Source organism: Marmota marmota, unplaced genomic scaffold (assembly GCF_001458135.2).
Source record: "Marmota marmota marmota unplaced genomic scaffold, marMar, whole genome shotgun sequence".
Taxonomy (NCBI): Eukaryota; Metazoa; Chordata; class Mammalia; order Rodentia; family Sciuridae; genus Marmota; species Marmota marmota.
Window position 1 is genome coordinate 933,518 of NW_025999880.1, and position 17,932 is coordinate 951,449.

The following is a 17,932-nucleotide window of genomic DNA, read 5'->3' on the forward strand; positions in this document are numbered from 1 at the left end:
GGAATTAATGAATGAATAGCAATGAATGGATAAAAAAGGGCGGCGGGAGGGGGGGGGGGCTGTGGCTGTAGCTCAGTGGTAGTGTATTTGCCTAGCACATGCAAGGTCCCAGGTTCCAAGCCCAGTACCAAAACAATAAATAAATAAGTTCCACATCCCAGAATCCATTACATTTTTATTTCTTAAAACGTTTCTGTTTTCAAGAAATTCCCTACATGAAGGGTGATAATGGGGTGGGGGGAGCAAATCAGTTTTTCTATTGTTCAGTGGGAGAAATGAGAGGCTAGGTCATTTCAAACAATTGAAAATGGAAGTACCCTTGGGAGAGAGCTCTCCTAACAAAAGAGAGCTGCATTTGAAGTGTCATGAATTGGAACTTAGCTGTCAGTTCACTGAATAAGAGGTGATAAGATGACAACATTTCAATCTAAGAAAGTGCTGGTTTCTTAAAATGATTATGAGGTCTTCTTTCTATATTTCCTAAGATGTTGATTCTAGTCAACGTAATTCTGAACCAAGGCAGTAAGCCATCTGGAATTTTTTTCCCCTACATAAGACCTCAGGAGTGATCATACTAGATGAAAAATCATTGCTTTGATGGGTGTGGTAGTGCACACCTGTAATCCCAGTGACTCCAGAGGCTAAGGCAGGAGGATCCTAAATTCAAGGCCAGCCTGTGCAATTCAATGAGATCCTATCTCAAAATAAAAAGGGCTGGGGATATAGCTCAGTGGTAGAGTGACCCTGGGTTCAATCCAAGTAGCACAGAGAAATTAAAAAAAAAAAAAAGGAAGGAAGGAAAGAAGGAAAAACCATTGCTTGGCTTAGAAGACGAGATGAATTCAACCCAAGATTAGTCTGGTGCCACAGAAACCTACCCCCTGTGCTCCAAAGTAGATAATGAATGCATCAAATTCAATTATTCAGCCCTAAAAGATATAGAACAATTCTGGGCTAGCAAAGTTTAAGCACTGGGTTTTCAAAGACAAGGGCAGTGACCTTGAAGGTTTTTTTTCTCTTGGTTTTAGGTTTTAAGCCTTTAATCTTCACTGTCCATATTCTCTTTTTTTTTGGGGGGGGGGTGGTAACCAGAGATTGAACCCAAGTGTGCTTAATCAAACTCAGCCATACCCCCAGCCCTTTTTTATATTTAGAGACAGGGTCTCACCTAGTTGCTTGCAGCCTCGCTAAGTTGCTGAGGCTGGCTATGAACTTGAGATCCTCCTGCCTCAGCCTCCTGAGTCGCTGGGATTTCAGGCATGTGCCACTTTGATCAGCACTATCTGTATTCTTATCTCCACTTTATTACCATCTCAACATGGAAAGGGCCTAGCATGTGATGGGTAACAAGCAAGTAACTCATTGTGACAAAGCAATTTTAATGTCAGAGCGAAACATTCATCCTTTCCTCAAATACCTGTTTTTGATTTATAAGCTTGGCTGATCAAATCAAAGGGCAGCTGATACTCTTTCACTGTAGTATATACCTCAACTGCTGGAAGCCAGGAGAGCAGGCAAACGATGAATAGAAAAAGAACTTCCTTCCATTAGATATGGAAACTGTCCACTCTATCCCCTCCTCAAAGGCAGCACACAAAGACTTCAGTGCTGATGCCTGTTTCCAGGACAGCCTACTTAGGTTCTAAAATCCCCCAAATTAAATGTTCTTTATTATTCTTCCACTCCTAAAAGTCCTATGGCAACATAACTTTGACCATATAGGCTGTTCTAATCCTTCTTGAGTTCTGAGATCCTGTTCAATTTCACTTAAAAGGGCTAATTATTATGTCTGATCAAAGAGGGATCATTTACCTTAGTTGGGCCACCTTTTCTACACAAGACCAACAGAAATGAGCCAGGTACAGTGGGGCACACCTATAATCCCAGCAACTCTGGAGAATGGTAAGTTTGAGGACAGCCTCAGCCTAAGCAACTACCTCAAAGTAAAAGATAAAAAGAATTGGGGATGTAGCTCAGTAGTAAAGTGCCCCTGGGCTCAATTTCTAGTACCAGAAAAATCAAAAAAGACCACAGAAATGGCAGTATCCCATTGTACCAGAGATTTTTTTTTTTTTTTGCAGATCTGAGAAAGGTGAGCTGCATCTAGCTAAGCACATTGGAAAGGAAAGCAAAGCTCCCAGTTCAGTAATTCAAACAAGTTAAAAAACAAACAAACAAACAAACAAACAAAAAAACCAGAAAGCATCCACAAAGACATACTTAAAAATGGGTGGGTGATGTTGCAGAATGCTGTTTAGAACACAGATCACTCTACTGCCTAGAGATGGGTAGAAAAGTGTTTTTTTGAAGTAAATAGGGAATGTGTAATTTGGGCCTCTGATTCTTTTGTTTCTGCAATACTGAAGTTGGAACCCAAGGCCTCATGTGCTAGGCAAGTGCTCTACCACTAAGCCATGTCCCCAGCCCTGGGCCTCTGATTCTTCACAGCAGAGATTTTAGTTCTCTTGATTACATATTTCCTAAATTAGAATAACTTATCAATTGGGATTGTGTTTTTACTGATGAATACTATCAATCTTCCTACTTTTCCAGCTAACTCACCAGCTGAAGAAGATTTCAATGACTGGTTTGCTTAATTGAAGTTCAGATTTTAAAAAGGGTGGGGAGAAAGGTAAACGAGGAGGATAGAAACTGGAACCCAGGAAAAATAATCTGTAAATATTTCATATTAACTGATCTCAAGAAACAGTCTTGGTCTTTGAGTACAGGAGAGACTCATTACATGGAAAGAAATTTGTTTTCTATTTCCTACCACTGGGAGAGAAAGATATGCATAAAACTCCACCAGAAATCATTTTTTTTTTAATATTTATTTTTTAGTTTTAGGTGGACACAATATCTTTATTTTATTTTTATGTGGTGCTGAGGATCGAACCCAGTGCCTCATGCATGCCTGGAGAGCACACTACCACTTGAGCCACATCCCCAGCCCCACACCAGAAATCTTTATTGTTAAATTGGAATAAAAATTCTTGAGTTCTGTGATCCTGTTCTTTATTTATACTGCTGAGTTTCCAGAGTAAACTCTCCCTCTTTTGAGCTGATCTGGACTAGGAGTGACATCTAATCAGTGGAGTTGGTTTATGGCCAACCCTGCCTAAAAGCAAAGAAGGAGATCCAATGTTCTTGGAAAGACCCTTGCCAGCTCTGGTTTTTTAATACTAGGTGATGACACAGAAGGAAATAATGTATTTAAGATAGTCACATCGGATACCAGTAAGTGCTCTTTTATTATAAACGCAAAAAAATAAGGACTCCTTTCAAGAGTACTCCTCACCCAAAATAAGGCTAGACCTTTGAGAAACTCAGTAGGGATACTAGGTCTTAAATTTTGCAAAGCTGGGTTTACCAAAACAATAATAATCCTACTTTCTAAAATCTAGTCATTTGTTATTGCAACTTTATTTTCCTATCATTATTTTCAACCATGTTTTTCTCCTCCTCAAATTTACTGATTCCCCACCCATTTTTCAGCACTCAATTGGTTCTGAGGTTTCTATCAGTCTGTCCTACTAACCTCCCACTCCTAACTACCACAGCTGCCCCTTGTGTTCTAGCCAAAGACATCTCTTGGCACCATTTTCCTTATTCCCACTGCTGCCCCCACACCAACCCCCACCTCCTATGTCTAGAACAGCCTCCCACTTCCATCTGCCATTTTTCTCTTGCCTCTTGATCTTACCATTGCCTCAAAACCCACCTCTCCCAAGAAGCCTACCTTAATCAAAATGAAGGATTCTGCACTGATGGCTACTGTGTCCCAAATTTTCAAAACATGAAATATGTTTCTTGGATAAGAGGCAATTCCTTCATAACTAACCAGGGTGATGGTGGTGGTGGAATATGTTTTCTAGAGATAAAACTATGCAAAAAAAAGAAAACCATTTCCACAAACCATCCTTTTCAAAGAATAGAATTCTTCTATTTAAATTCTCTAAAAAGTATCCTTTTCACTTTTCATCCCCTATATGATGTCTACTAGCAAACTGCAAGCATATTTACATCAGTCAAAACTTTGCACTGATGCTCCCAACAACCACATACTACTCACATGTTTGAATGTTAAAGGAACTGAAGAATCATTGGCTATTGGAAGTGATCTGTGCAGATTCTGCACAAATTTCTATATACATTTTGCTTCTAGCAGAAATGAGATATCCATGAATTTGGCTTCTTATTTTGCAGAAAGGTTTGAGGTCCAAGTTTCAGTTGTGGTGGTGCTACTCACCCCATATCTAGTGAGTCTTGTATATGAAGCTGTTTTATTTCTGTTTTAAAAGCAGCTTTTATTGCAGGCTAGCCTTTCACCATAAGAAATTAGGGTTCAGGTCTCAGTCCAAGCAAAGCTGAGGTTAGTTGCATCATCTCCATCCTTAGGGACCTGGTATCCTGGGAAACCCTGGGTAAGAACAGGGTGAGTCCAGGACACACATGTTAGGAGAGATGGTGCAGCGTGACGGGGCGGGCATCCAACACCCTAAGTGTGCTTTAGTTACCAGAATATTCGACACACCCACAAATTAAATAGCAAAAACACTTTAATCCATTAATTCTAAAAATAACAGAGACATTTTATATCCGGTGCCACCTCCTCAAAAGTCTACTACAGATCAGACAGCCACACTGCAAAGTACATAGTCAGACATCAGAGATGCAGTTTGGGACAAGAACATCACGGGGAGATATTCCTCCTCTTTGCTTATAAACATAAGTTTCAGCTTAAAAAATCCTTAGAAGAGAGCCTTTCTCATGCTCTCAAACCTTTCTCTTTTATTCTAAATTTCTCTGCAATGTCTGAAGGCAAAACAGATAATCAGCAAATAGCTCTCAAGTACAAGGATCTGAGCTGAACTCCTGGGAATAAACACTGTGGTTTGGTTTGGTTCTATTTCTACCAACACTGTGATGTGAGGTACTATGGTTCTTGTTTTAGTTACAAGAGGTGTTAGGAATAAATGCCCACTCACATTTAATAATAGCTTATATAGCACACAACTCTGCAGCACAATACCAACATAGGAGTGCTTTAAAGCAGGGTAAAGAAGAAAGCAGACATTAATACAATTGAAGGTTTCCTTTGTCCTTCCCCTCTTTTTACAATGATAATTTAGATGAAAATCAAACTTTCAGAATGCTTATACTGTCCTTTGACCCACCACATTCCAAACTTCTGACTTGTGATCCCAAGCCCTTGGAGCCTCAGGCTTTAGTGATGTATCCTTCTCGGATGAGGAAATCATAGATTTTCCGGGTTTTGTTCACGTCTATCTTGATGAGTGCTCTTGCCTGTGCCAGTCTCAAGCCTCCTTGCTTGTTACATTCGTTCAAAAGAGCAGATTTGTATTCTAAATAGGCTCCAGGGACCAACCTCACCATCTGACAGAGCTGCAAGACACAGCAAATTTAATAAACATTAACATCTGTCTTTCTCATAATTTAATCCAGCAGGTACAGCAAAAAACAAAAAAGTGACATCAACTTCAAACTATTTATAGGAGCTGTTGAGTGGCTGGACCACATTCCACTTAGTCTGTTCCTATCTAGAGACCAACACTACCTAAGGATAGACAACCAGGAAGAAAAAATCAGGGTGTGATGCTAGGAGAGCCTATAGCACGTGCAGGCTGGCTCAGGGGCCTGGTTCTGTTAGGAAATACATGTATGTGTTCCTGAGGAGCCTGGCTCACTCAGGAGTGGAGCATTAAATGCCTGGGTGGAGGCCCCACACCATCCCAACACTCTGTCCAAGAAGAGCCACAGGGCACAGTGGGGACACAGAGTATAGGTGCTTAGATTCCCAAGTGTGAATCACATTATTGTTAGTACTGTCATTAAGGAGTAGTCCCTGTTTTTGTGATTACATTTCCTACTCTGGAGAAGAGGACACTTTAACTGCTAAAAACCTAGAAAGGTTGCTCAATTCCAGTTCACCTGCAATTATCCAGCAATGAGTAGTCTGAGGTCACCATTATGTGGCTAAGGATAAAAATATTTCTAGGCCATTCAAAATTTGAATCAGATTGGCCTGTGACTTTCTTAAGCAATATGTAGATAAAATATGTACCTCCTTCTACCTCCAAAATAATCTTTACCATTCCTGATGGATAAAATAGAACCGCACTACAATGGTTCCTTGTAACATGAGCTAATGCCACAGAATGGCAGGTGGAGGACTGATCTGGGGAACTGTAAAAGGGGTACGTGAGGAGCAGAGAGGATGCTTCTCTGTTGAAATGGACTTCATGTCTCAGACATATCCTGTTGAAAATCTGACAAAGGCAGTGTGTGTGTGTGTGTGTGTGTGTGTGTGTGTGTGAGAGAGAGAGAGAGAGAGATGAGAGAGAGATGAGAGAGAGAGAGATATGCTGGGGATAGAACCCAGGACCTCAGGTATGCTAGGCAAGCACTCTATAACCGAGTTACATTCCCAGTCCCACTATATATATAAAAATTAATGTATGACTAGGGCTAGGGACATAGCTAGTGGTAGAACCCTTACATAACATGTGCAAAGTTCTGGGTTCAATTATCAGCACCACAAAACAAATGAATAAAAATTAATTTATGACTATAAAAAGTGGTATAGAGACAGTCCAAAAATGTTTTAAGTGAAGGTTACATCGTTGGAATAAGTACAGAACTTCTCAAAGTGACCAATCTCATAGGAAATACCTATTTTTATGTAAGTTATTTTAAGTTTATAAAAAAAACTTCATTTACATAAAGTTCCTACTGTCTGACACAAAGTAAATGCTCAGTAAATAAGAATCGTTATTATTTAATTGACATTATCACATGAACTTTCCCCAAAAGAGGAATGGTAGCAGGGTAAAGAAAGTTTTTTTGTTGTTTGTATTTGGCACTAAGGACTGAACCCAGGGATGTTTTTACAACCAACCCACATCTCCAGTCCATTTATTTTTTATTTTGATACAGCATCTTGCTAAGCTGCTTGGGGCCTCACTAATTTGCTAAGACTGCTTTTTTTTTTTTTTTTTTTGATACTGGGGATTGAACCCAGGGGCACTCAACTACTGAGCCACATCCCTTCTCTTTTTTATATTTTATTTACAAACAGGGTCTCACTGAGTTGCTTAAAGCCTGGCTAAGTTGCTGAGGCTGGTTTTGAACTTGTGATCCTCCTGCCTCAGGCTCCCAAGCTGCTGGGATTACAGGTGTGCACTACCATGCCCAGCTGAGACTGGTCTTGAACTTGCAATCCTCCTGCCTCAGCCTCCCAAGTCCTTGGGATTATGGGTATGCACCACCATGCCTGGCAAGAAAAGAGCTTTCTGAAACCTACCAAGGATAGCTCCTAGACTACAGGGATACACTAGACCTGTGTACATGTTAGATGAGCAGAGCAAAATAGGCTTGATACTGTAATGTTAGTTTTTTTTTTTGGTATATGTGGTACTGGGGTTTAACTACATCCCCAGTCCTTTATTTATATATATATATATATATTTTTTTTTTCAATATTTTTTTAGTTGTAGTTGGACACAATGCCTTTATTTTATTTTTTGTTATGTGGTGCTGAGGATTGAACCCAGCATCTCACACATGCTAGGCGAACACTCTACTGCTGAGCCACAACCCCAGCCCCTAGTCTTTTATATTTGAGATAGTTCCCCAGGCTCGTAAGTAATTGAGATTACAGACAAGCGTACCACCATGCCCAGCTTTTAATGGGCTTCTCATAACAAGTAAATGAATAATTTATTCTCTTCCCCAAAGTCCCCTTCTTTTTGTTACCTCCTTTTCTTTTTCATTCAGCTTTTCTGTGCCAGGGAGGCCAGTGAGATTCAAGGGTGGTGCACTCCGTCTACCTACAAGACACAGGCAGGAAAAAAAAAACAACGTGTATTTCATAGGAGCAACAACTGCTCCGGTATAAAGTATAACAAAGTTCGAAGCACAGACCAGTTAGGTGTAGGATCAATACATCAATCTGCAGAAACACTCAACCTGCCCCTCAGGCCTGTTTAGCTAGAAACATGCACATCCCAATATTCACTTGAAAATAAAAATGAGGGGCTGGAGATGTGGCTCAAGTGGTAACGCGGTTGCCTGGCATGTGCAGGGTGCTGGGTTCGATCCTCAGCACCACATAAAAATAAAAATAAAGATGTTGTGTCCACCGAAAAACTAAAAAATAAATATTAAAAAATTCTCTCTCTCCTCTCTCTTAAAAAAAATAAAGTAAAAATGATAATTCACGTGTCCTTTGCTCTGCCAAAGTACACAATCTCATATATCTTAGCATGTAATATGACTGCTCACCACAGCAGTTATCATCCATTTCTTCCTACCACATAGGAGACTAAGATCCAAAGCCCAGATGTCATTCAGTAAAGAAAGGACATCCACTGCCTAACTTAACAACTGATGAATGGAAATAACAACTCTGCGGGAGAGACATTCCTAATCCTCCCAACTCTGCCAGCAAGACAAGGTAAACATGGTAATTAACCAAATACCATGTGCCTTCAGATCAAAGCCAAACTGTTAGGCCAGCAAAAGGCCCTTCTTATTAATATGTGAGAGAATATCTGTTCCTTTCAAAGGAGCCCTGTTTACCTAAAAGATACACACACAGGAACAATAAGCCATTATATGGCAAAGCAGGAACTAAGGTCAACTCACATACCTGAGAAAGAAATCCAAACAGGAGATCACTGGCCAGGCCAGGATGGGAAGTTTGATGTGCAAGTTTGGGGTGGCAGCGCGGGGAAGGCGGGGGTGGGGGGTGGGTGTATTTCGAATGTATATTTGAGATTAATGTTCTAGGGGTGAATGGAGTGAGTTAAGCAAAAGAAAATGTAGAATACTATATTAACAAATTTTATGGGAACACCTTTTACAGAAAGAGAAGGGACTATTTTAAACTGCTCTATTGGAAAAGAGGCTCCTCTATAATATCAACAAAGGAGATAAGGGCTTACCCTAAATGCTCAAAAAAGAAGATAAAAATCATATGGCATCTCACAAGTCACCAGAGGCTGGCTACAAGCAGTGATCCCCAGGCTTTCAACCTTTCATTACCTAAAGAGCAACTCCCAGCAGTAAGAAAGCAGGGTCTCCTCAACCTAAATATAAGGGGTGAGGAAAACTAACGCTAGCCTAAAAACAAAAACAAACAGTGAATAAGTGAGTGCATGTGGTCAAAAAACCCCACAAATACCAAAGCTGTGTAATCATGTTAGCCAGTTCATTCATTTTAATTAGCCAGTATTAAGTATTCTGTATTTAGATTGCATGGAAGGACTGGAAGTAAGAAAATTTAAAAATAAAACATGGATTTCATTGTCTTGACAACTCCCTAAATGGCTTCTTTTCCTCTTTTAAGTATTCAGAAATAATTTACTTAAAACAAAGGGGGGGAAATATTATTCATCAAAGAGCCTTATCTGAGCCCTATCTAGATTCTGAATGTCATAAATAATTTAGCAAAGTCTATTGTTCAGAGCCTTCAAAGAATGGTAAAAGAGCAAATTATTATTATTATTATTATTATTTTTGGTGCTGGGAGCCTTGTGCATGCGAGGCAAGCACTCTACCAACCTGAGCTATATCCCCAGCCCCATGAATTGCTTTTTGACTACTCTATTCCTACTCAGTGGAATGGTCTGTATATTCTTATTAGGAGAAATGGCTATCTATTCATATGGAGTAGAGGGAGATGATAACTAGGAAAACAGGCAAAGAAACACCACAATCTTGGTTCAGAGCAGCACAAGTAATACCTTCCCAAATCCCTAGTCATTGATTTCCAATCACCAAGAGCATCAGAGAGCATATGGCTTAATCTTGCTTTGTAAAACTAATCTCAAAAATAGGACATACCCAAAGAGTTAAAGGTTTAGAAATAGAAATACATAAAGTCTACCGCTTATAAAAAGCCTGAAGTTTCTGGCAAGTAACATGTTTCTTTCCCCATATCAGAAAGATTTTTTAACTTATCTTATATGAGATGCATCTCAGAATCTGTGGTAGATATAACAGCAGTAAACAGACTGTGAAAACTAGTAAAACAAAGAAGCTACCTTTCTAGAATCCTTTCTTCACCTGTCTTCCTACTCTGGTTATAAATTAGCCTAACATTTGATTACTATTAATCCACTGAGAAGAGGAGGACTACTGGATCACCTCTCAAATACAAACTTCACAATCAAGACTTACCTGGGGCTGGAGGCTGCTAAGTGGTAGAGAGCTTGCTTATCACCCACAGAGCCCTGAGTTTCATCCCCAGCACCAAACATACAAAAAAGACTTGCCTGGGAAATAATTACCTGAATTTGAAGCCATCGGAATGGGAGGAGTCAGCCCAGAATCACTAAAACAAAGAAAAGGAATTTAAGCTTAGGTCATATCAAAGAAGGCAATTTCCAAAAGTCCCTATGGGACTTTATCAGGAAAGTCACTTTGAAGAGATATAATAAGATAAACTGCATAATGTTTTACAGGATACCTTACTATACTGACCAGGAAAGAAAATCTCTTCTGAGGGGAAAAAAATTCCTTGGATTGGCTAAGGAAAGTTTGTTAGTTTGTGTGAAATAAGAGCTCTTAGCATGGAACATCCCAACAGCATTCATGGGGAAGAGAAAGGAATGTGATTTTCAATGCAAATCATACCAGAAGACAAGGGGAAAAAAAAAAAAAAAGGCACAGGTGGAAGGCTAGGCAGAACATACTAATTTTTAAAAATAAGATTACAATAGGAAAGTAGGATTGCAGGAGGCCAGTTGTTTCTTAATTGTCAGTGCTGTACTATTTCTGAGATGAACTTCTAAAATCTTTTTGAAAACAACTGTGGAGCAGGAGGGTAATGGGGATTGAATCCAGAGGCACTTTACCATTGAGCCATATCTCCAGTAAATAAATAGAATATCCACAACAGTAAACAGACTGTGAACACTGGTAAAACAAAGAAGCTTTTTTGTTTTTTATCTTGAGATAGGGTCTCACTAAGTTGCTTAGGGCCTCAAACTTGTGATCCTCCTGCTTCAGCTTCTCAAATCATTGGGATTACAGGGGTACACCACTGGACCCAGCTGAATTTTTTTTTTTAAATTATGGGACCTGTCATTACATATTTGTACATACACACAATATAACAATATAATTTGGCTAATATCATTCCCTAGTATCTTTCTGAATTCTTCTAGCTACCCAGATTTTATTACTTAGCCATCTCAGGTGCCCACAGAATCTGAAACACATGTGAAGCTAAAGTGTCCCAGAAGGAGTGCTTCCCCATCCAGGTCTTGAATTGCTCACATGTCAGCCTGCCGACGGAGCCACTGTTGGCAGGCACTACTGTCCTGGATGTACTGGAGAACTTCAGAGAGCATGGTGCGTTTAAGGCGTTCTTCTTCTCTCGTCTTCTTTAGGTGATCATATGTTCTGGCACCTGGAGGTGTAGAAAACACCATGACCACAACGACAATGCAGCAGAAGGCAAGGGCCTCTTAACCAATCAGCAAACAGTTTGTCTTTTTTTGTTTTTTTTTCCTGCAAAACTGCATTCACTATTATTATTATTATTATTATATTATTATTATTGAACTGGGGATTAAACACACGGTCATTTTACCACTGAGCTATATCCCCAGTCCTTTATTATGAACATAATACTTTTATTTATTTTTATATGGTGCTGGGGATCAACCCAGGGCCTCACATGTGCTGGGCTCTACCACTGAGCCACACCCTCAGCACTACCACCCCCAGTCCTTTTTAAAAAAATATTTTTTTGAGTTATACATGGACACAATATCTTTATTTTGTTTAATTTTATGTGGTGCTGAGGATTGAACCCAGTGCCTCTCACGTGTGAGGCAGGCTCTCTGCCAGTGAGCCACAACCCCCGCCCCCGCCTAATCCTTTTTATTTGTTATTTTGACAATAGGGCCTCACTAAAGTTACTGAGTCTGGCCTCGAACTTGCAATCTTTCTGCCTCAGCCTCCTAAGTAGCATGTACCACCATGCCTGGCTAATTTTACATTTCCAAAATGGTTTCTGTTGTTAAAAATAAAGACTATTACACTTGAACTTATATCCATAGAGCTATGTTAAGAAGCTAACTACTTTTTATTTTTATTTATTTAAATATTTATTTTTTAGTTGTAGTTGTACACAATACCTTTATTTTATTTATTTTTATGTGAACTGAGGATCAAACCCAGGGCCTCGCACATGCTAGGTGAGTGCTCTGCCACTGAGCTACAGCCTCAGCCAGCTACTTTTTATTTTTTGAGACAGGGTGTTGCTAAGCTGCTGAGACTGCCCTTGAATTTATGATCCTCTTGTCTCAGTCTTCTGAGTTGCTGGTATTACAAGCATGCGCCACTGTACTGGGCCACAGCTACTTCTTGTGTGTAGTGGATGATATCTTTTAACTACCACAGAAACTTCAAATATGCAGAAGAAAGGAATGCTATAGATCACTCCAACAGCAATAGTAAAACAACAGAAAACAGCCTGTATATGCGCTGGAGTTGTGGCTCAGTGGTAGAGTGTTTGCCAAGCGTGAGGCACCAGGTTCAATCCCCAGCACCACATAAAAAACAACAACAACAACAAAAAACTAAACAAAATAAAGGTATTGTGTCCATCTACAAATAAAAATATTAAAAAAAAAAAGAAAATAGCCTTTATTAAGGATTTGCTGTGTGCCAGGTGCTATGTTTTTCCATACAATCTTTCTCTTTCTCTCTCTCTCTCTCTTTTGTAAAGGGATTAAACCCAGGGGCACTTAGCCACCAAGCCACATCCCCAGCACTTTTTTAATTTTTTGAGACAGGGCCTAGCTAAATTGCTGAGGCTGGCTTTGAACTTGTGATCCTCCTGCCTCAGCCTCCCAAGCCACTGGGATCACAGGCATGTGCCCAGGCACATGTACCTTGCCCAGGCACACAATCTCTAATTTAGTCTTCATTCTAAGAGACTCAGAAAATGAAAACTTGAATAGAATTACAGAGTCAGTAAACAGTGGAGTCAGAATCTAAACCTAACCTGACTAGTTTTTTTTTTTTTTTTTTCTGTGCTGGGGATCAAACCCAGAGCATCACACAGGCTAGGCAAGCACTTTATCACCAAATTATCTGAGTTATATCCCCAGGCGTAAGCTGTATGGTTTTAACTGCAGTAATACACTGCCTTCCCATACGACCTGGCTTTACTGTTAACTTGATCTTGAAACTTTAGTTTCTTCATTAAACAGAAGTAACAGTACCCCATAAGTTTGTCATGAGACACTAAATGACATGATGCAAGTTTGAACAAGTTCTCATAGGGCCTGGTGCATTAATATAATTATGACAGGACCTTAAGTAAATGGGTACATGTTCCTAGAGTCAGCTAAAGCTTGGTAAATAAAAACAATCAGGCCATGAATAACTAAATTTAAAAAGGGTAAAGTTAAAACCTGGAATTGGAAACAAGAGCTACAGCAGAATCCTACATCTAAAGCACCACTCTCTTTTCTATGTGTTATGACTTTTATGCTACCTCAGATAGTCTATATAATGATATTTATAGGGATTTAACAGATGAAACTTTTCTAGAAAGATTGAAAATTCATTCTGAAAAAGAAAAGCTTAATTTAAAAAAATCACAACCCCTTTGAGAATCCCTGCATATAAAGATGCCCCTTTTATATACTTACTACAAAAATTGGTAATGCCTGCTGTCCTATATTCCTGGAGCCGCTTGATTTCCCTTCGAAGTTCAAATTCCACTGTTTTCCCCAAAAGAACAAAGGAAAAAATATTTTAAAAACAAAATCAACATCAATAAGTACTTCTGCTGTAAAGCGTTTTCAGTAATTCTTGTCTTACATAAAAGACTGGGCAATTTCATCTAGGGAATCCTTTTTATTGATAATATTTTATTAGAAATTTACCCAAAAGCTGAGAAAAGCCTACTCTAAATGTCTCCAGCTGCCATCTCCAAATGCAGTAGCTGGAATTTTTTTTTTTTTTTTTAAGTTTTCTCTTAGAAAACTTAAATTGGCTGAATTCATGTGTCCCCTAAAGTAATGAATATAATTTGTTAAATAACCAAGCTTTCCTGGTTTATCTATTCTCTCTCAAAATTTTTACTCATACAACCAAGTTTGTGAAACCCATCTCTGGTATTACTTGATGTTGCCCTAATGCAAAAGAAGAACAAAAGTTCTCTACTCAAGTCCCAGTTAGTTTCTTTATAGCTTTTCTCCTATAGGGACAAAAGAGCATTGTGTTTTCCATAAACCAAAGATTTCTGCCTCCTCTGAGAACACAGATCAGGTTGCACTGCTCAGGTTATTATGTGAAAGGGCATTCAAACTTGGGTGCTTTTGAAACAGAGGATGAAGGAAAAGCCTGGACAATCCATGGGGTGTAGTTCTTTGGAGTGACACATAAACCAGGGATGACACAAACTGGGACAGGAAGTAAAAGATCAGTCACTCAGAATGCCAACCAAACAAGGTGTTTGCTGAGGACAATCAACCTGGCTCAGATAAATGCCTGTGATGCTTCCTAAGAAATATTTGCATGAAACAGGGTAAGAGCCCTGGCAAAGAACCACCCAGAACAAAACTAAAGGGCCAAATAGACTTCATAATAAAAAGTGTAGAAAAGTCAGCCAGTCCATTCTGTCTTAGGTTAGGCCTTACTGACCTCACTTCAAATTTTTTTTTTAGTAAAAAATCAAAATATAAAATGGATGACCTCCCTCCAGAATACCGAAGAAAGGCAAGAGAATGATGGAAGTACAATTTCCATGAGTCATCCAACTCTGTTCCCATTTTTGGTACTGGGGATTGAACCCAGGGGCTGGCTATTAACCAATGAGCAACAACCCCAGCCCTTTTTAAAAATTTTCATTTAGAGACAGGGTCTCCCTAAGTTGCTGAGACTGGCTTTGAACTTGGGATCCTCCTGCCTCAGCCTCCCAAGCTACTAGGAGTACAGGTGTGCGCCACCACGCCCGGCTTCAGCCTCCCATTTTTAAAACTACTTTTTTTTTTTTTTTTTAATGTTGATTTATTTTCTTAGTTGTAGTTGGACACAATACCTTTATTTATCTATTTATTTTTATGTGGTGCTGAGGACTGAACTCGGGTCCCGCCTGTGCTAGGTGAGCGCTCTACCGATGAGCCACAATCCCAGCCCCTTAACATCCCTTTTTTTGCTCTCACAGTTCCAAATTTATTTCAATAATAATAAAGGGGAGTAGAAACAGACATATCCATGTTATTCACTTCACATAAAACACACACACACACACACACACACACTTGTTCATTAAGGCTCAAAAACCACCTACATGCATGGCTTTCAATGAACTTATCATGTTCCACTGGACCCACAATCCTTGCAAATCGCCTCATTGTTTCATAAAGGTCTTGAACCTCCTTGGGATAACGCCGTTCCATTACTACAGAGAAAGTAAAACATAACCGTGTCATTGGAGAATGTAAGGATTCCCAAGTTGGCCACATTTTTCTCCCCCTCACAAAAGTGAAATGGAAGAACATTATTCCTGACCTCATATGACTAATTTACCCATGACAGGAAGCAAACAGGAAAGCTAAGAATGCAAAATACTAATCATAGTGACTGCTTCACAGCATCTCCATAAGGATTATCACTGGAGATCATCTCCATCACTAAGCACTAGTGACTTCCCCCACCTCACTGTCTTTTATCTGCACAGGCAATGCTATAGTAATGGGAAAAGATTAATGGTAGATCTTGCATTCTCAGAAACATGTTGGCCAAAATTTCTGGTATTACTACCCACAGGATAACTAGGAAATTGCAGACACAGAATCTATCTACAGATTAGCCTAGAAAAGTATGTGCTTGCTCACATGACCCTTGTGAAATCTCCCTGTCTACAAATATTCAGGTGAGGTGTATATTTCTTCATTGCCCATAGGGGTTACTTTGCCTTTCTCCAGACCAAATTAACTAGTTCAACTTAATTAACTAATGAAGTTATATTTTGACAATTATCATGCAAATAAATGGTCACATATCCAACAGAGCCAGGAGCAGCAACTCTGGGGATCTCTTTTGATCAAATCTCTAATCAAAAGAGTAATATTTACAAAGAAGATGAGGAGTAAAACCAATCAACAACTGGTAAGTTGATGTGGCCAGGAGCTCTGATTGCTTTTCAGTGATTTTAACCATATTTAACTAGGTCAGCACTCTCTCTCTCTCTCTCTTTTTTTAAATTTTTGGTGCTGAGAATTGATCCAGGGCCTTGTGCGTGCAAGGCAATCGCTACCAGCACAGCTGTATCCCCAGCCTAGTTCAGTCTACTCTTAAAGATAATTTTTCACATATGACAGTTATTTAAATTGCCTTTATTTTAGATGAATTTCTTCACTTAGAAGACACATTCTTATCTACTTCACTTAGAAGAGACATTCTTATCTACTAATTCCAGGAGTTGGTTTTAATTTTTTTTTTTTTTTTTCTTTTTGGTGATACTAGGGACTGAACCTAGGGCTTCCTGCTTGCTATGCAAGCACTCTACCATGGAGCTCCAGCTCCAGCCTTCCATCTTATTAATTTTTATTTTGGGACAAGGTCTCACTACATTGCCCAGGCTGTCCTCAAACTTTCAATCCTCCATCCTTAGCCTCCCAGGCATCTAGGTAGGTGTGCACCACCATGCCTGGACTAGGAGCTGACTGAATAAATACACTGATTATTTCTTTCTTACTACCAAACAAAAAAAAACCAGAAATCCCAACTCATAACAAGGATAACAACAAAGAATCTGAAATGAAATTGGAAAAATAACTTTTTTTGTTTTACCTTTACTTCTGTGTATATTTGAAAACGCCCATATAAAAAGTAGGGAGAAAAACTACCAAGCTATCATTTTTTTCTGGGGGTGGGGGGAGGCCATTAGGCTTTTTTAACCTCCTTTCTCTTGCTCTGACAGTTCCAAATTTATTTCATAATAATAAAGGGGAGCAGAGACAGTGGTAGATTTTTTTCCTCCAGTACTGGGATTGAAACCAGGCTTTACGCATGCTAGGCAAGTGCGCTACCACTGAGTTATATCCCCAGTGCTTTTTATTTTATTTTGGAATAGGTCTTTTTTTTTCTGTGTTCCTCCTGTCTGTTTTCCAAGTAGCTAGGATTACAGTTGTGCACCACTTTGTCCAGCTGGAGTAAATCTTTAAGATCTGAAGGGAAAGAACCTTACCCATCATACTAAGGTCACTTGTATATTCAATGTAACAGCAACTGGCTACCTCTGAAACCACAAAACACATGCTACTTTTAATGCTCAAAATCAGCTTCCCCTTGGTCTTATTCCTGGAAAAACTATAGTAACAGAACAATAAATCCAAACTGACCTGTCCACCAGTTAAAATTGGATTTATGTAACAGGAAATTTCTACCATGAGTAAAAGTCAAAACTTAACTGATCTATATGAAAAACCCAGTAATTCAGATAGAGGAACTCATTATTGTGTCTACCAGAACACGGATAATTATTGTCTATAGAAAAAGCATGGGAAATCTGATCCTGAATTATTTTTGCAAATCCACAGTTCTTGTTTTGGAGGGGGATACAGGGGGGCTGGAGATTGAGCCAAAGGCACATTTAGCATGAAGTTACATCCCCAGACTTTTTTATTTTTCACTTTTAAATGGGGTCTTACACCAGGTGCAGTGGTGCATGCCTGCAATTCCAGCCACGTGGGAGGCTGAGGCAAGAGGATCATGTTCAAAGCCAGCCTCAGCAAAAGTGAGGCACTAAGCAACTCAGTGAGACCCTGTCTCTAAATAAATACAAAATGGGGCCGAGAATGTGGTGCAGTGGCCTAGTGCACGAGTTCAATCCCCAGTACTCCCACCCTGCCAAAAAAAAAAAAAAAAAAAAAAAAAA

At 39.4% G+C, this 17,932-nt stretch overlaps 1 protein-coding gene across 3 annotated transcripts in view; it reads right to left on the bottom strand.

Annotated features, from left to right (window-relative positions):
- Positions 1-4,541: 4,541 nt before the first annotated feature.
- Tada2a (transcriptional adaptor 2A) overlaps positions 4,542-17,932 on the bottom strand; it is a 50,936-nt gene continuing 37,545 nt past the window's right edge. For all 3 annotated transcript variants that reach the window (XM_048787902.1, XM_015495347.2, XM_015495346.2), the window contains 6 exons: positions 15,341-15,451; positions 13,695-13,766; positions 11,305-11,437; positions 10,314-10,357; positions 7,777-7,850; positions 4,542-5,406 (listed from right to left, as the gene is read on the bottom strand). In XM_048787902.1, coding sequence (XP_048643859.1) covers positions 5,221-5,406; positions 7,777-7,850; positions 10,314-10,357; positions 11,305-11,437; positions 13,695-13,766; positions 15,341-15,451 — 620 coding nt within the window. In that variant the 3' untranslated portion in view covers positions 4,542-5,220. The remainder of the gene's footprint in view (positions 5,407-7,776; positions 7,851-10,313; positions 10,358-11,304; positions 11,438-13,694; positions 13,767-15,340; positions 15,452-17,932) is intronic.